Genomic DNA, 27,148 nt, shown 5'->3' with positions numbered 1-27,148 from the left:
AGACCAATATCCTTGATGAACACAGACGCAAAAATTCTCACCAAAATACTAGCCAATAGGATTCAACAGTACATTAAAAGGATTATTCACCACGATCAAGTGGGATTTATTCCAGGGCTGCAGGGTTGGTTCAACATCCGCAAATCAATCAATGTGATACAACACATTAATAAAAGAAAGAACAAGAACCATATGATACTCTCAAAAGATGCTGAAAAAGCATTTGACAAAGTACAGCATCCCTTCCTGATCAAAACTCTCCAAAGTGTAGGGATAGAGGGCACATACCTCAACATTATCAAAGCCATCTATGAAAAACCCACCGCAAATATCATTCTCAATGGAGAAAAACTGAAAGCTTTTCCGCTAAGGTCAGGAACACGGCAGGGATGTCCATTATCACTACTGCTATTCAACATAGTACTAGAAGTCCTAGCCTCAGCAATCAGACAACAAAAAGAAATTAAAGGCATCCAAATTGGTAAAGAAGAAGTCAAACTATCACTCTTTGCAGATGATATGATACTATATGTGGAAAACCCAAAAGACTCCACTCCAAAACTGCTAGAACTTGTACAGGAATTCAGTAAAGTGTCAGGATATAAAATCAATACACAGAAATCAGTTGCATTTCTGTACACCAACAACAAGACAGAAGAAAGAGAAATTAAGGAGTCAATCCCATTTACAATTGTTCTTTATCTCTTATTTAAGAAATCTTGAAAACAAATTCTTCATAGAAGTGTCTACCAGAAAAAAGTTTTTTTTTTCCTCTCTAAAAGAATAAATATGTTTCCCTTTATTAAGTAAAAAGAGTTACATAATTTGTTTAGCTTTTTGCCCAGGTTATTAGGATGTTGAGACTAAAAGGTACTGTTAAATCCCAGGAACTATATTAACACTTGCAGTTACCACATATCTTTCCTCCTTTTCTCCATGGTTTGACTTTTTTAACAATTTTCTTTTTCTTTTCTCTTTTTCTTTCTTTTTTTTTTTTAACTTAACATCTTTCTTTTACTCCTTAAAGAAACAGAATCCCTAGATTCATTGACTAAGTGAATACACTCCAACTATGGAGAGAAAGTATGAGCTTATTCTGTTAAATGTGCTAATCTGTGGCACATTTTGGATGGTCAGATGTGCAGATTTCGATACTGGGCTGGCATAATTGCAATGGATTTGGCTTTACAACAATAGTAGGGACCTACAGAGCATAGAGATTCCTTACAGAAAAAGGCATGAGGCATTTCTTTATCAAAGAGATGAGAGAGGAGGAGAGAAGGGAAGAATGAAGGATAGATGTAGATGCAATTAAGAGATTTATATATTTCAGAGAGTTGGCTTACATGAGTGTAGGAGCCGGCACGTCAGATATTTGTAACACAGGCAGGCAGGCAGGTTGAAAATTCTTTTTTTTTTTTAAGATTTATTTATTTGACAGAGAGAGATCACGAGTAAGCAGAGAGGCAGGCAGAGAGGGAGGCAGAGAGGGAGGAGGAAGCAGACTTCCCGCTGAGCAGAGAGCCCAATGTGGGGCTCGATCCCAGGACCCTGAGATCATGACCTGAGCTGAAGGCAGAGGCTTAACCCACTGAGCCACCCAGGTACCCCGGCAGGTTGAAAATTCTTGAGCAAGAGCTGATCCTGCAGTGTTGAGGCAGAATTCCTTCTTCCTCACGGGACTCTCAGTTTTGCTTTTAAAGGCCTTTCAAGTGAATAGTTGAGGGTCACCCAAATTATGAAGGGTAGTTCTTTCTTAGAATCAATGGATTATAGATGTTGACTGCTTTTACAAAACTTACAGTTTCCTGTTACAAAACCTAACAGTACCTTACAGTGACACCTAGGTTACTATTTAATTGAATAACTGGGGACTGTGGCCTAGCCAAGTTGACACATGAAACTTATCATCACAGATGATAATTAGTGCTTATGTTTAGATAATTAGTTTTTATTAAAGATTTTATTTATTTATTTGACAGAGAGAGATCAGAAGTAGGGAGAAAGGCAGGCAGAGAGAGATGGGGAAGCAGGCTCCCTGCTGTGCAGAGAGCCCGATAGGGGCTTGATCCCAGGACCCTGAGATCATGACCTGAGCTGAAGGCAGAGGCCCAACCCACTGAGCCACCCAGGCTCCCCTAGTTTTTAGTTATATTTTTTGTTTCCAAGTCCATTGGGTTTTTACCGGAAACTAATGTAACATTGTGTGTCAGCTACACTCAAGTAAAAGAAAATGTTTAAAGAAAGATGTCTTTTAAAATAAATTTATTTAAATAAGAAAGTTTTTTAAAAATCCACTGGGTTTTGAATGCTTAGGAATTTTGATCTTCAAATTCCTTGCCAGGAAAGTGAAAAAAATTCTACTTACAAGAATATGATTAGTCTTTTAGGTACTAGTATTTGGGTCATGGTAATTTGAATCAGTCTTATATTCTGTTTTTTTTTTTTTTCTGGTTATTTGCATATTTTACAATATGGAATTTCCTTGAATAAGCAACAACAATTCACACATTAATCAGTACCTCTGTTCTCCAAGACAATTATTTCTCAACTTAAGTAAGATTTTGTGTCTTTAATACAACTACCAATATGAGAAAATTTTTTCTGGAGTTCAGATTCATATTGGGAAATGAAAGACTTACAAATTTGCACATATTTTTAAAATTTAAGTACATTATCTTTTACTGATAAATGCTGCTGGCTAATTAACCATTGGAGACCTTATTTCAAGCAGGTTACCTCAATTAGCAATTAAGATGTGTGAATATAGTCAGTTGGCTTAGCCTGTTTCTCGCTTAATGTCATCTTCATATGCTTTGCTTTTTATAAACATATTGTATGAGAATTAATTTAAAAAGGAATATTATAGGGACACATGGGTGACACAGTTGTTTAAGCCTCTTCCTTGGGCTCAGGTTGTGATCCCAGAGCCCTGGGATTGAGCCTCATGTCTAGCCCCACAAGGAGCCCCACATGGGGAGCCTGCTTTAGAGCGGGGAGCTTGCTTTAGAGCAGGGAGCCTGCTTCTTCCTCTGCCTGCCCCTCTCCCTGCTTATGCGTGTGCACGCGCTTCTCTCTCTGTCAAATAAATACATAAAATCTTTAATACAGAAATAAAAAAGAATATATTTTTTAAAGTAGGAAGTCTGTGAATGGGAAAAAAAAAAAAGAAAAAAGACTCGAAGAGCTGCGCCTGGGTGGCTCAGTGGTTTGAGCCTCTGCCTTCGGCTCGGGTCATGATCTCAGGGTCCTGGTATCAAGCCCCTCATCGGGCTCTCTGCTCAGTGGGGAGCCTGTTTCTCCCTCTCTCTCTGCCTGCTTCTCTGCCTACTTGTGACCTCTCTCTCTGTCAAATAAATAAATAAAATATTAAAAAAAAAAAGACTCGAAGAAAGTGTAAATACAAAGCATTTGGGCGGTGAGTCGATTTTCTTCTTTGTGCTTTCATGTATTTTATGAATTTGCTACATAAAGGAAGTATTTGTCTATAATCAGAAAATATTTAACTTTTAAAAAGGAAATTAAAAATGTCAGCTCAGTAGTTTCTAGTGATCTGACAGGTGGTGCCAAGGACACGATAATACCCTTTGGCCATTGGGATTGCACCTTGGCATCCTTAATATAATATCTGTCTGTCCTGAGTTATTTACCTAAAATCTTGAGGCTGTTTCATTTGTAGCCTTAAGGTAACAAATGCTCTTTGTTACCACCACAAAAGTCATTTCAGTTCAACAAATATTTATGAAGTGCTGCCATGTTCTGTTTATCAGGTAATTAACATTTTTCCTGTGTTTATCTAGCAAGACTGTTTATATAAATTAACTTTCACTCTTTCTTGCATTATCCTTTTATATATTTATTTTTCTGTATCTACATCTTTGAATGACTTTCATTTCCAGTTTCTGAAGATTTTTTTTTTTAAGATTTTATTTATTTGACAGAGATCACAAGTAGGCAGAGAGGCAGGCAGAGAGAAAGGATGAGGCAGGCTCCCTGCTGAGCAGAGAGCCTGATGTGGGGCCCATCCCAGGACCCTGGGATCATGACCTGAGCTGAAGGCAGAGGCTTTAACCCACTGAGCCACCCAAGCACCTCCTTTTCTGAAGATTTTTATTCAAATGTCGAATTATCAAAGAATTTCTGTTTTGGATATATTACTCTCTTATGATGGTTCTCAATTTTTATTTTTATTGTTATAATTTATAAATCTTTCATCTTAAATCTTCTCTAAATAATTAGTAATATTCCCTATCTTTGATTTAGACTGTCTAGACCTGTCAAATGTAGACCGTCTCTAGTCTAATACAGTAGCGTCTTAGCCAAATGTGGCTATTATGATTTGAAATAAATCTTTTTAAATTAAAAAGTCATGCTTTTATCTTTTATTTGTATTTAAATTATGCCAAACAGGGGTGCCTCGGTGGCTCAGTGGGTTAAAGCCTCTGCCTTCGACTCAGGTCATGATCCCAGGGTCCTGGGATCAAGCCCCGCATCAGGCTCTCTGCTCGGCAGGGAGCCTGCTTCCTCCTCTTTTTCTGCCTGCCTCTCTGCCTACTTATGATCTCTATCAAATAAATAAATAAAATCTTTAAAAAAAATGACAAACATTAGGTTAAATAATTGATTGCTTTTCATCTCTAATATGTGAAGTTCTTGGTATATAGTAATAAGGTTAAATGTTTTCTGAATGTTTCTGAATAGATATAAGGTGAAATGTTAAAGAAGAAAATAAAGTTTTTTGTCCTTTCAAACTATTTCTGACTTGACTAGAATTATCTGTTTTGACAGTCTCTCTTCTTTAGACAGGGACAAGGTATTATTTTAGTGAGGACTGATATGCATAACAGTTCAATAATTGTTCCCCCCTACAAAATTAGACTAATTGCATTATCTATGATCACCAAATTATAAGATATTTTATCATAAAAATATTTAATTTCATATGTGTTTGTTGAAAATAACATAATAAGACTTTCTATTGAATGAATTCCAAATTTTCATCACCAGATGGATATTTTTACCAAGAAATTTACATTACATAGTAATTTGAATGCAATAATTATAAAAAGCCATGGCATATTATTACACTACAGTGGTATCTGTTAACAAAATTCATTTGTGTATTGAAAAAATACTTGCATGTATTAAGTTCAGTGATGAATTTATTGAAGGTTAGTACCTTGTATGCATTCACCTAAGAAAACATCACATTGCCTCTCAATTTAAGAAGCAAAAGTATTTATAAGTAAATGATATAGTAGAATGTAAATATTTTTACCTACACTATGAAACTAGAACTCAGCTTTTGTTCCACTTAAATTTGTGTATTTACAGGTATTTATTTACAGGTATTCATGAGAAAAAAAATCACAGATAGAAGCTTCCCTAATTCCTGCCACAATTAAAAGATATTCATCTAAAAGGAAAGAGCCATTCTTAAGAATCATTAAAAAAGGGCTCTTCTAATCTGAGTATCACTGAACTTTTTATTGTGAGAATGAAAAGGGACCAACCCTGATACCTTTGAAGTGAACTCTTCTTTTTTTTTTTTTAAGATTTTATTTATTTATTTGACAGAGAGAGAGATCACAAGTAGGCAGAGAGGCAGGCAGAGAGAGAGAGGGAAGCAGGCTCCCTGCGGAGCAGAGAGCGCGATGCGGGGCTCAATCCCAGGACCCTCTCGATCCCAGGACCCTGAGATCATGACCTGAGCCGTAGGCAGCGGCTTAATCCACTGAGCCACCCAGGCGCCCCTGAAGTGAACTCTTCTTATCTAGCAGGTGGAAAACAGGCCATCCTTAACCTTCAGTTTGTGTTCTTATTAACTGATACTGTTCAAGGAACTGTCACTATTGCTGATGCTTGTACCTAAATACCACTTTTTAAAAATAAGTAATTAATTACTATCATAGAGGATATCCATAGAAACTAAGTTATGGCTCATTTGTTAAGCCTCTGCCTTCAGCTCAGGTCATGATCCCAGGGTCCTGGGAGCTAGCTCCTTATCGGGCTCCCCACACAGAAGGGAGGCTGCTTCTCCTTCTTCCTCTGCCTGCTGCTCCCCCTACTTGTGCACACTCACACTCTCTCTGTCAAAGAAATAAATAAAATATTTTAAAAATTAAAAAGAAAAACTAAATTACAAGTTCCTAACATTTTGGGTGCTCTGGCATAATAACACTCCTCCCTTTGATCCTAAATTAGTAATATGGCATGTCTTCATTTTCAAAGTAAATTAATAATAATAGATTTTGAAACCATCAAAATTCTCAATATATACAGTATATGGATGTACCCTTGGATGTCATAAAAGCAATATTGCATGTCCTTGAGCCATATTGCAGTGTTCATTTAAGCCCAGCCCAAAATTTACTGACCAGTCTGGGTGCAATGATCCCTGATCTTGACACATTTCTTTTGGAAAAGGGGTAACAGATTTCCTAAATTACTCTTTAGTGAAGGATTAGTCTGACAGCCTCTACTATTCATTTAATCTTTTAGAAGGAACACTGTTCAAGAGAAAAACTAGCATTCTGCCCCAGGAAGGAACTAAACTTTTTTCACAAAGTAATCTACGAGTATCTATTCTATGGCAGATGTTGGAGGTGTAGTGGAAAATAGGCAGATCACCCAGGGAATATTGTGTACCTCTTGGAGCTTATACTCTAGTGGGAAAGGCAGTCATGTTACAAATACCAAAAATGGATCATTTGTACAAGTTATGAAAAGAGCTTTGTAGGAATAAACAAAGATTCTAAGCAAGAATAGTAAGGACAGCTTTCTTTAGATGGAATTGAGGGAAGCTGCTCTGTAGAGGTAATATTTAGGTTGATACCTGAAGGATAAAAAGGAACAAGCAAGCCAAAGAGTGAGTGACATGACACCTAAGCCAGATACCATAAGGGAAAAATTGACAAATTTGGCAGCATAAGAAATTTCTACTTTTTTATAAAAATAAAATCCTAGATGAAATTAAAAAGAGAAACCAAAGACTGATGAGGTGTGGGGGTAGATTTTTTAAAATATAAGATAAAGAAGGATTTTTTTTTATATATATATATTGACAGGTGGGAAAACATTCACCATAGGTACAAGAGCAGGGTGATGTTGACTTTTAGAGAGCAGCTTTCCAAATACATAGCAGCTTTTTGATTCTAGTTCTGAGAAGATATCCTAAGGGATGATTGACAAATGTATAAAAATTTTATACAAGGATGTTTGTAGTGTTATAAAATATGAAACACACTAAACATTCATTTGTAGGGGGTTGAGTGAATAAATTAGGTTACCTTTGTGCAATGAAATACTAGCCACTATACAGCCAGTTAGAAGGATATATACATCTATAAGTTTATACAGAAAGCGGTCTGGAAAATTTTAAGTGGAAAGTAATTTATGGAACAGTATGCATAGTATGTACCTTATTGTACCTTATTAATAATTGTAAACATGCATTTGAAAATGAGCTACATCATATTCATATTGTAAATGCATTTATATGTTTAAAGGGAAGTCTGTAATGATATACTCCAGACTTTTTAACACTGGATATGAAATTGTAAGAGATTTATGTTTTTCAACTTTATGGATTTCTGTTTAAATTTTAGTATTTGTTTCCAGCTGTATTACTTTTGTAGAAAAAAAGAAAAGCTGTTTTCATTTCAAGAAAAAAGAAATTTGAAAGGAGCTAAGAAAATTCTGTTTTACTTCTTTGCAAGTACTCTCACACTAGTTCAAGTCTCCCGTTTCTTAGTAAACCCAAAAGAGCAGGCTGATTAAGTGAGAAGGTTATAGCAATAGCAGGCAGCAGTCATCTGCTTACTTATATTTAGTAGTGATGTTATTTGTTGGTGTATTATTTGTCTCTTCCTACTAGAATTGAAGCCTCATGAGAGCAGGGACTATTTTGTTCCCTGACTTGTCCAGAACAGTGCCTGGCTCAGAGTAGGTGCTCAATAGTATTGAATGACTATGTGAAAAAGTGAAAGAGAGGACTCCAGCCTATGTCCTGCTGAGAGCCCTAAGAAGGCCAGTTTCTTCTCTGCTCTTGATTTCCTTTCGTGTTTATTATTATTTCTTAATTTTTTTTTCCTGCTCTCCCCTACCAGTTCCCATGAGAATTCTCACCCACCTTGTTTCTTCATTTTCCTGTCTGCATCCCTGCTGGGATATCCCTGAGCCTCTCTTTCTCCTGGCCACCAAACCTAAAGGAAGCCTGGCTCCAAGGCAACCACAGATGCCCACTGAGCTTACATTTGCTTGCTCACCTGACTGCCTGACCTTTAGAACTCACTCTACAATCCTAATTAACATTCTAGCCTTTTCATTCCTTCTTGAGATAAAAGATGTTACTGTGGTTTCTCCCTTTTATTGTCCCTCCTTCCCTCAATGTCATTTCAATTAGTTTCATCAGCTACTACTCTTCAGGGAATTCCACTCTCCTCCCAGTGTAATTGTTATAGGCAGTCCTGTCTGTTGATGTTATTCCAGTTGCATAAAGTGGTTGTTACTGTTACTGCTGGAGTAGTGGTGGCACTTTATGTGAGTGCTGCAATTCTTGCTGGCCACATGGGGACCTTCTTCTGGCCCCTACCACTAGCCATCCTTTCCCAAACCTGTGTTCCTATCTCGTCTACCTTTTCCCATCCCTTAATGGGAAGGATGGGAAAAGGTACATGGGAAGGGAGGTGCTTGGACTGTCTTTGGAGTTGGGAGGAGTGGAGTCCTGGATTTCATCTGAAGTAACATGGCCCAGGCATGCCAAGGAGAGTACCAGAAGGGTGACCCAGGCAGGCACTCACTCACCCATCTACCTTCCCATAGTACCTTTGTCTCTTTGGGGAGGCGGCACTGCCAGCAGCCTGTTTTCAAGTTTTAGTCAGTGGTAGATGCTATGGATGATGTATTGTGACTCTACTGTGTATTTTTATTGCATATATGTTACACCATGGTTGAATTATATCCAAGGCAGGCAGTATACATATCACTGTAACACTATTTCTCTTAGGCAGGCAGTGCGGGGTAGGCGGGGATGTTTTAGGTCCAAAATAACTGATCCATTATTAAACTTTCCTACCTTGATGCCATCCAAAGTTGGGAATTTTGTGTTTGGGTAGTGATATATCTTAAGGCAAATACTTACTGGTTAACAAGTGAAAGGTACACAAAGAAAAAAAATTTTTCTTAATTTTCAAATGGACAAGGGCACCTGGGTGGCTCGGTTGTTAGGTGTCTTCAGCTCAGGTCATGATCTCAGGGTCCTGGGATTGAGCCCCACATCGGGCTCCCTGCTCAGTGGGGAGCCTGCTTCCCCTCTCTCTCTGCCCACCTCTCTGCCTACTTGTGATGTCTCTCTCTCTCTCTCTGTCAAATAAATAAATAAAATCTTTAAGGAAAAAAAAAAAGTTCTTCGAAAGGACAAACTGAGGGTCGCCTGGGTGGTGCAGTTGGTTAAGCATGTTTCCGCTCAGGTCATGATCTCAGGGTTGTGAGATTGACCCCTGTGCTGGGCTCTGCGCTCAATGCCGAGCCTGCCTAGAACTCTTTCTCCCTCTCCCTTTGCCCCTCTCCCCACTATGCATACTCCCTCTTTCTATCTCAAATAAACTGATAAATCTTAAAAAAAGGACAGTCATTTTTACCACATTGGTTTTATTCATTCATTCATTCATTCATTTATTGGCCTGTTTAATGTGGCTGCTCAAGGCCTGGGCAAAGTGGGGAGTGCCCTGGAATTGGGCAGGTAGGCAGAGTGGGTGGTTTTCAGGCCCATACCTGACTATAGGAGAGGGTGCTGAGTGATGGGGGCTGGCCCAGGCATGCCAAGGAGAGTACCAGAAGGGTGACCCAGGCAGGCAGACCCACCAGGGGGACCTATAGGCCAGCCCTTTAAAAGATATCTAAGCCAGGTGGTGAGTGCTCAGGTCAGAGCCTAGTCCAGGGAGACAGGGTTGGGGCTAGTTGGGGGTTCCAAGAGCCTAGGGACTGGCATCCCTAAGGGCCTCCTTGAACTGGAACTCAAGGCGTGTCTGCCGGTTGGACTCAAGCAGTTCCGGGAGGTGGGTTTGGGGGTGGTCATTCTTCTCCAGGTGGTTCAGACAGAAGTTGATCTGGCCCCACATGGAGTTAATGGCAGCATATTCTGCCTCCCCGAAGCCATCATCCTTGCATTGTGCACCCAGCTCCACTGTCATGCCCAGGTCCTCTTGCTGGCTCAGGACATCTCAAGGGCCTTGTGACAATGGAACGCACAATAGTTGCACCAAGAGCTCGTGCCCTCACATTGGTTTTAAAAAAATAAAAAACAGTATAAGCTTCCAAGAGTATAAATAAATGTGTGCCTGCCTGTCTTTTCTCACTTTTAAAGTTACTAAGGCTTGGGGCACCTGGGTGGCTCAGCGGGTTAGAGCCTCTGCCTTCGGCTCTGGTCATGATCCCAGGGTTCTGGGATCGAGTCCCACATCGGGCTCTCTGCACAGCAGGGAGCCTGTTTCCTCCTCTCTCTCTGCCTGCCTCTCTGCCTACTTGCGATCTCTAGCTGTCAAATAAATAAATAAAATCTTTTAAATAAATAAATAAATAAAGTTATTAAGGCTTTTTCAACATTATGAAGAGAACTTTAAGTCAGTTCAAATCAAAATTTATTTTATTAATGATAGAATATGATTTGTCCTTGATTATTAGCTATTTAAGTTTAGATTTGGCTTTAACTCTGCAATTTGCAATTGTTTTATAATCTGTTTATTCATTAGTCGATAAAGTGCATATACAGAGGCAAATTTATTCATTCCACAGATAGATATTGAGCACCTGTTACATGCTAGGCATCGTTTTAGGCAGTCGGTGTGGGGGAAGGAAGGGAGAAAGGAAGTAGGAAAGGCAGTCAAAACTCCATTCCCGGGGCGCCTGGGTGGCTCAGTGGTTTAAGCCGCTGCCTTCGGCTCAGGTCATGATCTCGGGATCCTGGGATCGAGTCCCGCATCGGGCTCTCTGCTTGGCAGGGAGCCTGCTTCCTTCTCACTCTCTCTGCCTACCTCTCTGCCTACTTGTGATCTCTCTCTGTCAAATAAATAAATAAAATCTTTAAAAAAAAAAAAAAAAAAAAAAACTCCATTCCCTTACAAATAGCAAAATATATATGCATTTGCCCTCTGCCTTAGCAATCTAACTTCTAAAAATCTACTCAAAATTATCTGGTGAAATAGGTAATTTATCATAATTCACAGGGATATTTGTAGTAGCAGTAGTAACTACAGCATATGGAAAGGCTAGGAACAACCCAAATGTCTGCTAATAAGCCATAATATACCACTCAATGGAGACTGTCTGCTCAGCACACCCTTTGTAGCTGGGAAGCAAGTGTTGTCTTGAAGTGGGAACTGATCAGAGTATCTCCATATCCATATCTGCCATGGGCAAGTTTGAGTTTTGTTCTAAGGACCTATTAAAGTTTTGTTAGTGGGAAGTGACGTGAAATGTCTGTGGTTGCTCTGGACACTGAATCCTAGAGGAACAAGGAGACCTATTAGGAGACTGTGATCTAGGCAAGAAATGCTTTTGGTAAGGGAGTTTGAGAGAACTGCACGGCTCAAGATGCATTTTGGAGGAAGAATTGGTGAGATTCAGTGCTAGGTGGAGGTAGGAGGCAAGGGGAGTATAGGAGTACTTTTACTAAATACACACAGCTGTGTAAGGGAGGCTGCTTGAGCTGCTGCTGGCTGAACTGGGCCACTTCCTGGCATGAGGATATCCCAGTAGCCCCTTGTCCTGTCCAGATCCTGCACACTGGTGTGCATTTGGTATGTCAGGGAGGCCACTTTGAGAGTATGCTGGTCACTTTCAGGACTGCCAGCCAGGTACCTGAATGCCCCTTTAGATACATATGTACAGTGTGATGTCGCCTTGGAGCTTGTCTGTGTCTTAGCATGTGAAGAAAGGGAACAGGCTGAGGCCCGATTGAAGTGAAGCAACACAAAGCTGCTGGAGGTCAAGGCAACACTAGTCAGGCAGCACTATCCTGAGGTCAGCAGTATGCCGAGCCCTAAGTGGGGGCTTGCTGAGAGGTGTGCAGGTCAGTAGCGAGTAGTGGAAAGAACGTAGTAGAAGCAAAAGCTTCTGTCTCAAGTCTAGGCTTATTGTGTGACCCTGAGCTAGTCCTCTGAGATTCATTCATCTTGGATGTATTGAATTTAAAATGTCAATTAGACATCCAAGTGAAGACATCAGTTAGATAGTTGGATAGTATATAATTCTGGAGCTTGGAAAGCAGGCCTAAAAGCATGAATTTGAGATTTTTCAGCAAATGTAGACTGTATTTATTTATTTATTTTTAAGATTTTTATTTATTTATTTGACAGAGAGAGATCACAAGTAGGCAGAGAGGCAGGCAGAGAGAGAGAGAGAGGAGGAAGCAGGCTCCCTGCCGAGCAGAGAGCCCGACGCGGGACTCGATCCCAGGACCCTGAGATAATGACCTGAGCCGAAGGCAGAGGCTTAACCCACTGAGCCACCCAGGCGCCCTGTAGACTGTATTTACACTCATAAGATTGGAAATGATCACAGAGGCAGAGAGTATAGAAAAAGGGGCAGACCTCAAGGTGAGTCCTGAAGCACCTCCATATTTGGAGTTTTGGCTGAGAACAAGGAGCTAACAATTTGATGCACAATATTTTGGTATTTTATAGACATCTCAAATTCAGTGTATCTAAAACAGATACTCTTCTTCCCTGTTTCCTCCATGGTTAATGGCATTACCCTGTCATCCATCATTATCAGAGACTTGGGAATGGTCCTGTTCTGGTTCACCTCCACACTCTTGGTGACCAAGACCTTTCTCATTTTGAATATCATCACAATCTGTCTTTTCCCCTCCATCTCACTACCCATCTTGGTTCCTGCCCTAATGACGTCTCAGTTCTATTTCTGCAGTAGCATCCTGTCTAATTTCTCTAGAGTCTCACCTCCTTCTGATCTAATTTTTACATTTGCTAGAGTCATTTTTTTTTTTAATGTGGTATAAACACATAAGTCTCCTGCTGTGTTTGCCAGATTTTGCAAATAAAAATACAGGGCACCTAGTTAAATTTAAGTTTCAAACCAACAATGAATAATTGTAAGTATATACTATGCAATATGTAAGAACTATGTATGCAAAATAATTATTTGTTGTTTATTCAAAATGCCAATTAATTGAGCATTCTCCTCCTTTATCTGGAAATCCTACTCTTGCTTCAGAGTCAAAATACTTCACCATGGCTTTCAGGATGAAAGCTAAATGTCCTAACATCACATTGTGAGAGTCAGCATGTTCTCACCCCTGTATGCTATATGAACTGCTTCCAGTGTTCTGAATTTGCTGTGCTGCTTTACTCCTCTGAACCTGTGAGCATGTACTCACCTCTTCCCAGCATGTCTCCTCTGTTCTCAGTTCTCTGGTTCATTCCTGTTGTTAAGACTCAGACCTCACCCCCTCCTCCCCACTCTTTGGATAATAATAGGAACATCAGCTTTTCTTCTGCAGTCTCAAACATTCTTTGCTTAATATTATCACAGAATTTATTATATTGTGATTTCATTAATTTTTTAACCCATCTCTCTTCCTTAGATTTTTTTTTGTATTCATCCTTTCTTTCTTTTTTTTTTAATAAACATATAATGTATTTTTTTTTAAAGATTTATTTATTTGACAGATAGAGATCACAAGTAGGCAGAGAGGCAGGCAGAGAGAGAGGAGGAAGCATGCTCCCAGCCAAGCAGAGAGCCCGATGCGGGGCTCGATCCCAGCACCCCGGGATCATGACCTGAGCCGAAGGCAGAGGCTTTAACCCACTGAGCCACCCAGGCGCCCCAAACATATAATGTATTTTTATCCCCAGGGGTACAGGTCTGTGAATCACCAGGTTTATACACTTCACAGCACTCACGATAGCACATACCCTACCCAATGTCCATAACCCCCTCCCCCTCTCCCAACCCCACCTCCCCCCAGCAACCCCCAGTTTGTTTTGTGAGATTAAGAGTCACTTATGGTTTGTCGCCCTCCCAATCCCATCTTGTTTCATTTATTCTTCTCCTATCCCCCAACCCCCCCATGTTGCATCTCCACATCCTCATATCAGGGAGATCATATCATAGTTGTCTTTCTCCGATTGACTTATTTCACTAAGCATGATACCCTCTAGTTCCATCCACGTCGTCACAAATGGCAAGATTTCATTTCTTTTGATGGCTGCATAGTATTCCATTGTGTATATATATACCACATCTTCTTTATCCATTCATCTGTTGAGGGACATCTAGGTTGTTTCCATAGTTTAGCTATTGTAGACATTGCTGCTATAAACATTCGGGTACACGTGCCCCTTCAGATCACATTTAGGGTAAATACCCAGTAGTGCAATTGCTGGGTCATAGGGTAGTTCTATTTTCAACATTTTGAGGAATCTCCATGCTGTTTTCCAGAGTGGTTGCACCAGCTTGCATTCCCACCAACAGTGTAGGAGGGTTCCCCTTTCTCCACATCCTCGCCAGCATCTGTCATTTCCTGACTTTTAATTTTAGCCATTCTGACTGGTGTGCCTTGAGTTTAGGCTAAAGATTGTATCTTCTCACTCTGTGTCCTTGGCACATAGTGGGCTGTTGCTATCTAAATGAACCAATGAATGAGCAAATGAGAAAGTAGGAAAGAACCCATAAGCATTAGCCACAAAACTGACCATTGGTGTTTACCCAACTCTTCCCTGCCTTGACTCCTAGATGAGTCAGGAGGCAGGCAACCTCCTTTGTTTTCCTCTTGGCCCCCAAGGAAGCTCCTTAAGAGCGGAAGCCAGGTTTTGTTTTCTGTATCCCCAGGCCCTTGAATTGTAGGTGCTCATATATATTTATTCAATGAAAGAAAGAATAAAAAATTCATGAATGAGGGCGCCTGGGCGGCTCAGTGGATTAAGCCTCTGCCTTTGGCTCAGGTGATGATCTCAGGGTCCTGGGATTGAGCACCACATTGGGCTCTCTGTTCAGCAGGGAACCTGCTTTCCCCCTCTCTCTGTGCCTGCCTCTCTGCCTACTTGTGATCTCTGTGTCAAATAAATAAATAAAATCTTTTTAAAAAAAAATTCATGAATGAATGAGTATATCTTGCAGGGCCGCAGGTTTATTGTCCCTTGCATCAAAGGACAGTACCTCTGCGTTAGGTCCTGGAGAATGTAACCTCCCTCCACGGCTATGACATGTTTGATTCTTCCTCCCAGTTCCTTTCCTTCCCTCCCTCAACCTAGAAGAGTAGAACTGTTTTCTCCCTACAGCACCTGGCATAAAACAGCTCAGTAAGTGCTAACAGTCCTTCACAGATGGAGCCTCCTTTTTCCTTTAGGGCTCCAGCCTCTGCCCTTCTTCCCAACTCTAGGAGCCCAGGCCTGACAAGCCATTGCTTCTCTCCCAGGGATAATGGGTTTCTGCACTTCTCACACAGGGGAGCAAGGTTTTCTTTGTCTCCCACCAGGGCAGTGCAATTAAATAGGACTAAAGTGAGTCTAATTATTTTTTTATATGCTTTATTTCTTTTTCAATTAAGTAATTGTATCTTTATGCTCAAAGGTCTTTTTTTTTATATAGATGGAAGTTCATTTATTTTATTAAAAGAAATACCACCTGTAAAACTATATTAATGTCTTGAGCTCTGTGATTATTTCCTTTTAGTAACATTTTGAGATGTAATAATCTGGCTCAAGTTCAAAGACAGAAAACTCAACACCAGAAATTCCTACCAGCAAGGAATATAAACAAATCTTAACAATTGTCCCCTTAAATAACAAAAATCATTGAGATCAACTTCTTGTAATTAGAAATGTTTTTCAAAAATGTAGGAGAGAAGTTCAAGAAAGCATGTCAAAACAACAAAACTCAGTCTGCATTTTTGTGATTGCAATTGATCAAAGTCTGTTTGCAATAGATTTGAATGTGAATAAATTAAATGTGACATTGATTTGGCAGAAGCACACTAGTGATTGGCAAGAACACATAGCAAGAGCAGCTTCCTCTACAGGAGAACTTGCTTGCTTGTTGACTCATTCTAATAGATTTCTTAGCAACCTGGTACTGTCATACTACTTAAGCGTTGTCATTTATTTACCCTTTTGGTTTCTGATCCCATCCAGCCAAGATTCAGTTCATTTTTTATTATGAATCTAGCAGGCATTGCCTTGGGTCTGATACAGAGTACCTTTTGGTGACCTATGTCCCTCCCTGCTTTTTTTTCTCTCTCCCTTTCATATATTGAACAAATGTGATCTAATAACCTTTTTTTCTTTTTCATCCTGACAGTTCAACTTGTAGAACTAGAAAATGTAGTTTAAATCAACAATTTGGCAACATTTTCAAGCTTGGGCATTGCTGTCATATTTATTAGGCCTGAATTATTTCATGGTATATTACAAAAATGACACTGTAAAAAGAATATTTAGCTTAGAACATTTTGAAATAGTTGTACACCAAATTCCCATTATAATTATTTTGATTGTGGGGTAGAGGAAAGTTGCGTATTCTGGGAGGCTACTTTTTGGGTAAGACCACTGTATAGTAACCAAATATATATGGTTTGGAAACCTGGAACGTACTTTCTGCCAAATTTTCACTTATACTGTATTTACTAAATCTTTTGTATTCTTCAAAATGTTTTTTCTTAAATTGACAAAAGGCAGGGTGCTTATACTTTAAAATTTTTAATATTCATTAAAATAAAAAATATTCATATGTATAGTTTCAATTATGGAAAGAAATTAATGGAACTGTCAAAGTCAAATGTATTTATATTATATATAGCACATGTGTGGCAAGAGGTGAAAAAACAAATGAATTGGGGAGATGTACTTATTAATTCAAGTATTTTAGAAAGTTCATCTCTTTGCAAGACTAAAACTTTCATTGTATCTTTATCTTATGTGCTCTTTGAAAGTATATACCTAGATCCAGTAGTTATTAAAGTTATATCTACATTACACTTTTGCCACAAATATATTGCTAATTTATAATTTCAAATTAAAACTTTTAAAGACTTTGATTTCTTTTTTTTTTTTAATGTGATGTAACTTGGTCAGTATAAAATGGCCTTGTTTTTAATCCTACAGAAGATGTGAAAAAGAAAATCTAGTGACTCGGCTAATTTTATCATTATGCATAAGACTGACTCCTACGTCTTTGCTTGCTCTTGAATGTAATAAACTCTCTATCAATAAAGAACTGTTTAATTTACTTTAAACTGTATTTAGATTTTATCTTGAGATGTGTTTTGTACTTAAGTTTGAGGAACATAATTATATATATTATACTTGGAATTCACAAGTAGTTGAAACCAAATGGAGACCATTTATAAATACTAAACTCCAGGGAAGCATGGAACCAGACATCAAAGAAGCATTGGATTATAATATGCATAGGTGTATTGTGCCTGCTTTTTTTCTTAGCTGGATTTATAGCACTTTTAAAACAAACATTATAATTCCCTAATAAAGGACTTACCGTTAGCTCTGTTCCATTCACAGATCCATCTATATGAAAATTATCAAATTATTTTAAAATCTGTTATGGAATTTTATATTTAATATGCATATCACACCATCAGCATGATAATATATGTATATAGAGAGCTTTAGTGAAACACTTCTTGATAGAAGAATTCTCAGTTGAAATAGGGTTAGGGTATTAGGATCTTGAATTATATCAAACTATTATGTGCTTTTATTTATACATATGGCACATACAAAGAAATTTTAAAATACTAGTAACATTTTATATATCTTAAATTAGTAGTAATGGGTAATTTGTAATTACCTTCCCTTGTTTACTAAAATATATATGTAAAAACAGATAATATTCCTAAGGTGTTTTTGTATGTATGCTTAGATCTTTATCCAAATATTCAATTCCATTTAATAGTATAGACTCGGAATTTTTCATTCTCACACCTCTAGTCCAAGTGTGGCCCCAGAGATGCAGAATGATGTGGTTACCTGAAAAATCTTGGGTAACCTTTTTGACTCACTCAGATATTTCTCAGCCCTTCTCTCCTCAGTACTAATCTAATCTAAATCTAAAGTATTGAGTAATCTAAACTTTCTTGCAGCTCTCTTCCATCAGAGAGCACTTGCGTCAGTTCTCTCCCTTCTCTGAGATACTAGAATGAAGTTCCACAGTTCAAGTTTACATTGCCTCGATTTCCATAATCTCTCCCAAGGAATCATTACAGAGATGTCTAGTCCCATCCTGCCATTTGTTTTACCTCTTTTTTTTTTAATAGTTCTAATATTCAGTTCTATTACCTAACACCTCCCACAGGTATAACTGTGTATCAGAGCTGATTTCTACACCATCTCAGAAAATTTATGTAAACTAGAATTTGCCCAGGGGACTGTGTGATTGAATTGGGATTATATCATCGCTGAGGTCTATGAATAGTTGTTTAAGTCAGCATGTCAGTAGATTCCATTTTCAAGCTTTTTTTCTGTATGTTATTAATTTTTAAAAACTTAGCAAAGTACAAAACTTTGTACCACACTTAGCAATTTGCAACACTGAATACAGTACTACAGCTACAAAAAGGGCTCTTAACCAGAACTTAGGCAAGAAGTGGCACTGGAAGGGACTTGAGCTATACCTTTTGGGGCTTGAGTTCACATCATTGAATTAATGAATTGCACACAGTAAATAACCATTAACTTGACTGTGCTAAAAACAGCGGTGAGCTTTTTAAAAGCACCCAGGGATTTTTTTAAAGGCATTCAGTTATTTTCCTTTTTTTTTTTTTTAATATTTTATTTATTTGACAAAGAGAAATCACAACTAGGCAGAAAGGCAGGCAGAGAGAGAGGAGGAAGCAGGCTCCCTGCTGAGCAGAGAGCCCGATGCGGGGCTCGATCCCAGGACCCTGGGATCATGACCTGAGCCGAAGGCAGAGGCTTTAACCCAGTGAGCCACCCAGGTGCCCCTATTTTCCTTTTTTAAGAAAAACTCTTAAGTGTAATCCTTCACAAACAATAATAATGTATAATATAACATGGAAAAATACATAAATTCAAACGTTAATACGTAGTACTTTTTACAATTGAATTTGTCTCTTTTCCCAGTATCAAGGCTTCATTAAAAAAATTTTAAGCTAATTTGCTCCAACTGAATACCCTGCTGCCTGTTGAAATGAAGGAAATTGTCACAGAATAGTCATTAACAGTATATTCAGGGAAAGTTCTGAAATAACAGATTTTGCTCTAAGCTCATGCTTTGTTTTGAGTATGGTTTCTTTCTTTTCTTCCTTGAGCTGAATTAAAAGTGATATCCTTCAATACTTCACTCTCAGGGACTCTTAGATGTGAACTTCTCAGAATGGGGTTGACCTCATGCATGACTTTCTGATTGTCAACTCCACTGGGCTCCGCCTCAGATGGAGAAAACCCATTGCTGACATTACTGCTTCAAAGCCCAGGCCAGGGAAGCCAGGACAGTGGTGTAGGACATGGATGGTTTGGTGGGCTGAGGCTCTTTGTTGGATAGGAGTAGAGAGGGAGTAAGGCATTGTCTCCATCCTGCATAGAGGGCTGCATATAATCACAAGTCTCCTTAACTTCGAGTTGTACTTCTCATCAAAGATAACTGATATCTTTGCAAGCCTTAAGAATACCTCAAAATCCAAAGCAGTAGTTTCCATGACAGTATGATGATACTCCTCATGTGCTCAAGTGGTGTCCAGTGGGTGATGTAAAGTTCCAGCGCATCAAGCATATAGCATAGTGTCTGCAAATCTAGCATTTTTCTGTGCAGTAAGGTCCTCCATTCTGGTCATTTCTGTCACTGTAAATTCTATTATGCAGATTCAGGTTTTCATCTTGTATCATTTTCCTTCAGCCTGAAGTACTTTCTTTAATGTTTCTTTTGGTAGGGGGTTGTGATAAATTCAGCCTTTGTTTGCCTGAAAATGTTATCACTTCATTTTTGAAGGGATATTTTCATATAGGATTTTATATATTTAAATATATTTTATATATAAAGTTAACAGTTTTTCTTATCTTTCAGCACATTAAAGTCAATCCATTGTGTTACACCTTGCATTCTTTCTGATGAGAACTCGACAGTATTTATTTTTGTCTCTTCTGTAAATAAATCTTTTTTCTGTAGCTGATCTTAAGATTTTCTCTTTTTCATTCGCTTTTAGCAATATGATTTTATGTATTTTGGTTTTGTATTTCTCCTGCTTGGAATTTGTTTGTTTTGGTTTTAGTTTTGGTTTTTTTGTTTTGCTTTTTTTTTTTAGTTTCTTAGATATATAGATTTATGTTTGCCTATTTGGAATATTTTTACCCATTATTTCCTCCCCTTCCTATCTTCTCTGTGACTCCACTTACTTATTAGAGTGCTTGATATTGTCCCACAGCTTACTGAGGCTCTCGAACAGTTTTTAAGCTCCCCCCCACCCCCAGTTACATCAGTTTGGATGGTTTCTATTGCTTTGTTTTCAGATTCATTGTTCTTTTCTTCTGCAGTGTCTAATTTGCTGTTAGGTAAATCCATTATGTTTTTCACTTCTTTTTTTCACCTCTAAGTTCCATTGGGTTCTTCTTAGTTTCTATTTTTTTCTTTGTTCATTTTTCTTTTAAGTCTTTGAACATATTATAGTAGTTTTGATAAAGTCCTTATATTTATCACATAATTATGAGATGTTTTCATGATTTCTATCATGTGTGGTTCTGCTTCTATTGACTGGGTTTGGATCACACTTTCCTTCTTCACTTCTTGATTGGATGATGAACACTGAAATAGTATATTGTTTACAGTCTGGGTTTTGATATCCTGCTTTTAAAAATGTTGAGTTTTATCCAGAGGACATTAAATTAAACGTTTATCAGCCAAACTTTTGGAAGCTTATTTTTAAGTTTTGTTAGAGTGGATCTAGCAGTGGTATCCAAAAGGTGTTTCTAGTCACATTTAGCTACTAAACACTTGAAATGTGTCTAGTGCAGTGGAGGAGCTGAAGTTTTAATTTATTTTAATTAATTTAAAATGTGTGGCTAGTGGCTACTGTATTGGACAACACATAGGTCTAGAGTTACCTCTACTCTCCATTTACTTTACTCGTAAAGAGTGATCTTTCTGAGTATCTGAATACTTGTGTGTTCAGTGTGTTCAGTGAGGCATCTCTGGCTAATTAGAACTTGAATGTCTTTTATTTTCATGCATGTTCCAACAGTTATGCAGTTTATAGCTCCTAACTAGTTATTCCTGGCCCTGTAGCATCTCACCCTACCCTCGTACTTAGTGGAACACTTAAGTGGGTCCCCTATGCAGATTTCTAGAACTTTTTGCCTCTGTACTGTGGTATTCTGCCCCACAAACTCTGGCTTCCTCGGCCTCTGTAACCAACGTCTCCATCTCTTTAGCACAACTTTTGCTTGGGTTCGCCCACCCTGTGCAGCAGCCCATAATATGTCTACAGGCAGAAAGCTGAAGCAATACAGGGCTTATCTCATTTGTTTCCCTTCTCTCAGGAATCACAGTACTGTACTACCTATTGTTTAATATCTGATAAGTTGATAGTTGTTTATGGCAGAAAGACTAATGTGGTACAAGTTTCTCCACCTTGTTCTCAAGTCAGTAGACGATGTTTTACTAACACTTCTATCCTCAGTCAAGTGGTAATGATTACTGCCTTTGTCGAGGTCTGTGGCACTTCAAAACATTGAAGATTTTTTAGTTTAGCAAAATCATGAGCTTTGTCTATTTATTCTTCATAAGAATAATCATTGATACAGGGATTCTGCTATTTACAAAGTTTTCACAACAGTTGTTCAATTTCACAAAATAGTGAATTAAAATTTTAATTAAAGTTTAAGTATTGAAGAAACTTTATTTCTACTCTGAAGCAAAAAAAAGGGGATGGATATAAATTTGGTATGTTTATTTTTTAATGAAATGAATAAATAAGCCACCCATTTATCGACTATCTAAAGTCCACTACAGAAAAATTCACCTGTACCCTCTTCTACTATCTTATCAGTGCTCTGCTGAGCCAGGTCTTCCCCTGTCCTTACAACAGCCCATGGAAGAAGACAGCATTGTTATCTGCATTTTACACAGGGAAATCGAGACACAGAGAAGTTCAGCAACACTGACAGGGTCATGGAGCTAGGACATGCCCAAACTGGGATTTGTATGCAGGTGGTCCTACTTCAGAGCCCATGGTCTTAACCACAAACTTTCAGAAGACCTAACAATGTGAAGAGTATACATATGAGTATTTGAGGTGTAAATATTTATACATACACAGTCATTTTATTTCCATTTTTCAGATAAAGAAACGGAAACTGAGTCTCAGTGTGGTTTTGATTTGAATTTCCCTAATGGCTAATGATGATGAACACTTTTTCATGTGTCTGTTAGCCATTTGTATGTCTTCTTTGGAGAAGTGTCTGCTCATGTCTTCTGCCCCTTTTTTGACTTGATTATCTGTTTTTTAGGTGTTGAGTTTGAGAAGTTCTTTATAGATCTTGGTTTTCAGACCAAACACCATAGTTGTATTTACATTTAAGCCGGCTTTCCTCCAGTAATAGTTGCTATTTTGGTTAACCATGCACTTTGTTTTTTCTTTAAACTTTTCTTCTGTGTCAGTAGACCACCAAGGGTCCAGGTCTCCATTTTTATCATACTTTCTACCTAGCAAAAAGGAAAGTTAAAAGATATTTGTACCACCTGTGTTCTCTTCTAGGATTTTTATAGTTTTAGGTCTCACATTTAGGTCTTTCATCCATTTTCAATTTCTTTCTGTGTGTGGCATAAGAAAGTAGTCCAGTTTCATTCTTTTGCATGTTGCTGTTTCCCAGGTTTCCCAGAAGCATTTATTGAAAAGAGTTATTTCCCACTGGATATTCTTTCCTGCTTTGTCAAAGATTAATTGACCAGCTATTTGTGGGGTCATTTCTGGGTTTTCTATTCTGTTCCATTGACTTATGTGTCTATTTTAGTGCCAGACCCATACCATCTTGATGACTAAAGCTTTGTAATAAAAAAAGAAACTGAAACTGAAAAATACTTAAGTGACCTTCTTGGTGTCACAGTAAAAGATGGTTTGGCATGGAAATTATGTCTGTTTGAGTCAAAGACCTATGTAGATGGTCATCAAAGTGTTGCTCTTGTTTTTTAATGAAAATGAGTAATATTGGAAATAACAGTAGGGGTGTTCATTAAGTAAATCGTGGTACAATGCCAAGTCATACAACCATCTTTTTTTTTTTGTATGTTGAAGAATATTGTCAGGGAAAAAAGCAGCACATAAAAGGATATTTGTTTTAAACATATAAACATTTCTATGAAGACCTACTTGCTTGCTCTTGGTTTATCTCTACACATTGAAATAAACATACTGTTTTATTGATGAACATACTTAGACTTAAGGTATTGTTCAAGAAAATGTAAGGAAAAATTCTTATTTTATGGTAATTCCTACTGTAAAATAGGCTTTGTTACACAATTATTTAAGTCCACAGATTCCTATTTTTTCCACCTAACTACTTTCATTTTATCTATTCCAAATATTTACAAAACTAGATTTCCTTTCATACATGATTTATGTTGTTTAAATTTCCTGGAGGCTGTTAGGAGGGGTCTGGTAACAATTAGTTTTAAAAAGAGAAAGACAAAAAGGAAATCCTTTTCTAGGAAAAATTATAATCTCCATGTTTCTCAACTTTGAAATTTTTAATCTGTCTTCATGTTAAAATAATTAACATATTCACAGTGGGTTTATTTGCCTAAATGGTTATTGTAAGAAGGAAATTTGGCGGAGTGATGGTGAGTAAAGAGAAATTATGTGGAGACAGAACAAAAGAAGCAACAGCTTTCTGTCCTCAATTGTCTTTGATGCAGAAGCTAGAGGCTTACACCAGCTGTAAGACTGCAACAGTAGAGCTGAGGTAAATAAAGCAGTGTGCGCAGCTTCAGGCAATGTGAAGTGACTGATCTTACACCAAAACCAAACAAGCTGCAGACCAACTTCTCAGCTGCATTTTGCTACCTGTGGTGGGTTACTAGTCTAAGTTCAACCCTGTCCCGTAGCTTTCATTCTTCTCAAGAGCTTCCATGAAGACACAGCAGGTCATAGAAGGTATTCAAGAGTATGAAGATAAGAAAAGTATTTTTTCTAAATTCCACTATTTCCAGTATCACATTGAGAGAGACTTCCTTTGCAATAGATGATCACTTCTCCTGAGAATTCTACAGGGTGCATAAAAGCCTCACTACTCTAACTCTCCTTGCACCTAAGATCTGTCCCTAAACTCAGTTACTGTGGTTATTGAGCTACTCATGGGGACTTGGTCTGTGTTGCAGAAATTACATGAATATTTATATTCTTTCCCAAACATGTTTGCTTTGAAGGAGGAGTTTCATTAGATGGCCTCTTTGTACCTAAAACTAATTCTATAACACTATACCCCCCCCCAAAAAAACCCTTTTTTTCCTTTAAGTAGAAACCATTGTTTCCAATGTGATTATCAGTGTTTGCCCTTTTAAAGGACTATTACTACTTGAAATTCACTTTAGAAACAGAAAGGTGACATCATACATTTAGATACCCAGATGTTGCTTTTAAGTGTTGAATAAAATGTTGAAATTAAAACACATAACTTGTGGGGCGCCTGGGTGGCTCAGTGGATTAAGCCGCTGCCTTCGGCTTGGGTCATGATCTCAGGGTCCTGGGATCGAGCCCCGCATCGGGCTCTCTGCTCTGCAGGGAGCCTGCTTCCTCCTCTCTCTCTGCCTGCCTCTCTGCCTACTTGTGATCTCTCTGTCAGATAAATAAATAAAATCTTTAAAAAAAAAAAAACAAAACTACATAACTTGGAAGAACCTGTTTTTGTCAGTGTTGTCAGATATTAGTTACATTAACATTCGGTTTTTTTCATATTATAAATGATATACGTTAAGGAAAAATTCAAAAATACAGGTAAGCAAAAAGAAAATTTAAAAATACTACCGATTCAAAAGTAATTGTTAAGACAAAGGAAAAAGGAATCAGTAAAGATAAAAGATGTAATGACTATATTTCATCGTTTTTAAGATGCACATCTTTTCAAATTCTAACATCTCTGAAATGAGGGTGTGTGGAGTTTGCCCTTTTTTAGTGGTACATGTTAACAGTGATGCTTCTTCTTTTTTTTTTGGTAATATTTATTTATTTCATGGTGGGGGTGGGGAGAGAAAGAGAGTGCACGCACAGATGTGTCTTAAATCTTAAATTCAATGTTTCCATTGTATTCAATGAAATACAGTAATTTGGGTTATAGATCCTTATGGGTAGAATAGTAACTTTGAGGGACAGAACCTGGGCGCCCCACAGGACAAGTTTAAAAAAGCTGAGGGGGTGCCTTGGGGGCTCAGTAGGTTAAGCGTCTGCCTTCAGCTCAGGCCAAGATCCTGGGGGCCTGGAATCAAGCCCCGCATCCAATTCCCTGTTCAGTGGGAAGCCTGCTTTTCCGTCTCCTTTTGCCACTCCCACTTGTGCTCTCTCCCTCTGTCAAATAAGTATTAATAAAATTAATAAAATATTAATAAAAATTATAAAATGTGTCCTGTGCATATCTATAGTATTTAAATGCAAAGTATCATGTATATGTATGTATTTATTAGCTATTTTATAAAACCTATAGTTTGTGTTTTCTTCTAACTAGAAATTTAATAATTTCTTCCATTTATATATACATGCAGGAAATACTAAAGAATGAAAAATATAGAGAAGAAATTAAAATGAAAAATCAAGATCTTTATGAAAAAGAAAAACTCCTTAGCAAAGGGAGCAATGAAGAACTTTTATCTCCTCCAGTTCAAACTCAGATCAAAGGGCATGCCTCTGCTCCATACTTTGGAAAGGAAGAACCCACCACGGCTCCCACCAGCACTGGTAAAACCTTTCAGCCAGGATCCTGGATGCCACAAGGGGGCAAGAACCCCAATCAATGAATATACTGTGGTAGTATTTCATTTGTATGTAACTTTTTTAACAATAAAATAAGTAAAAATTACTTTATTTTCTGACTGTACAGTTAGTTCTCTAATCCATTAAGCTTAAGAATTCATTTTTAGTATGCATAAGAAATGTGAGATTATGAACTATAGAAACCTTTTTTTAATGTAATCTAGAGGCATCTGGGTGGCTTAGTTGGTTAAGCATCTGCCTTCGGCTTGAGTCATGATCTCAGAATCCCAGCATCTAGCCCCATGTCGAGCTCCCTGCTAGGCGCTAAATCTGCTTTTCCCTCTCCTCCTGTGCCCCCCACCCCCGCTTTTACTCTTCCTTCTTGCTCACTCTCTCTCAAATAAATATTTTTAAGTAATCTCTACACCCAATGTGGGGCTCAAACTTACAATCCCGAGATCAAGAGTCACATGCTCTACCAACTGAGTCAGCCAGGCACTCCAAAACCTAACTTCTTTTATGTTTAACTTTTTTTTTCCTTTAAAGATTTTATTTATTTATTTGACAGACAGAGATTACAAGTAGGCAGAGGGGGAGGGGAAGCAGGCTCCCCACTAAGCAGAGAGCCCAATGCCGGGCTCCATCCCAGGACCCTGAGATCATGACCTGAGCCAAAGGCAGAGGCTCAACCCACTGAGCCACTCAGGCACCCCTATGTTTAATTTATTTGCTTTAGTCATCATTCTGTTTATAGTTCGTTTAGGTTTCCTCTCTTACAATTGCTTCTTTGTGTAGTATCCTGTAGTTGTAAATGCTCAGTACATTTTGGATCTTTATGATCATTTCAGAACCCCAGCATATATCATGATAGAAGGTAAGGGTAATTTGCGAGCTCTCCTAAAGTACCCAGTTAAAAAAAGAGAAAAATGAGGGCGCCTGGCTGGCTCAGTGGGTTAAGCCGCTGCCTTCAGCTCGGGTCATCATCTCAGGGTCCTGGGATCGAGTCCCACATCGGGCTCTCTGCTCAGCGGAGAGCCTGCTTCCCTTCCTCTCTCTCTGCCTGCCTCTCTTGTGATTTCTGTCAAATAAATAAATAAAATCTTTAAAAAAAAAAAAAAAGAGAAAAATGAGAAGACTGCCATTTCTGGAGAGGCAGTCTGTAAGATTCTAAATTTAATCAAAAACATGAACTTGGATAAAACA

General features: G+C 38.2%; 1 protein-coding gene across 1 annotated transcript in view; it reads left to right on the top strand.

Annotated features, from left to right (window-relative positions):
• NDUFAF2 (NADH:ubiquinone oxidoreductase complex assembly factor 2) overlaps window positions 1–26,051 on the top strand; it is a 168,968-nt gene extending 142,917 nt beyond the window's left edge. The window contains exon 4 of the mRNA XM_046000040.1: window positions 25,738–26,051. Within this exon, the coding sequence (XP_045855996.1) occupies window positions 25,738–25,989 (252 nt within the window). The 3' untranslated portion in view covers window positions 25,990–26,051. The remainder of the gene's footprint in view (window positions 1–25,737) is intronic.
• Window positions 26,052–27,148: the final 1,097 nt, after the last annotated feature.

The sequence above is a fragment of the Meles meles genome, chromosome 3 (assembly GCF_922984935.1).
Source record: "Meles meles chromosome 3, mMelMel3.1 paternal haplotype, whole genome shotgun sequence".
NCBI classification, from domain to species: domain Eukaryota; kingdom Metazoa; phylum Chordata; class Mammalia; order Carnivora; family Mustelidae; genus Meles; species Meles meles.
The sequence above is the reverse complement of the archived record's forward strand: the minus strand, read 5'-3'. Positions and strand labels throughout refer to the sequence as shown.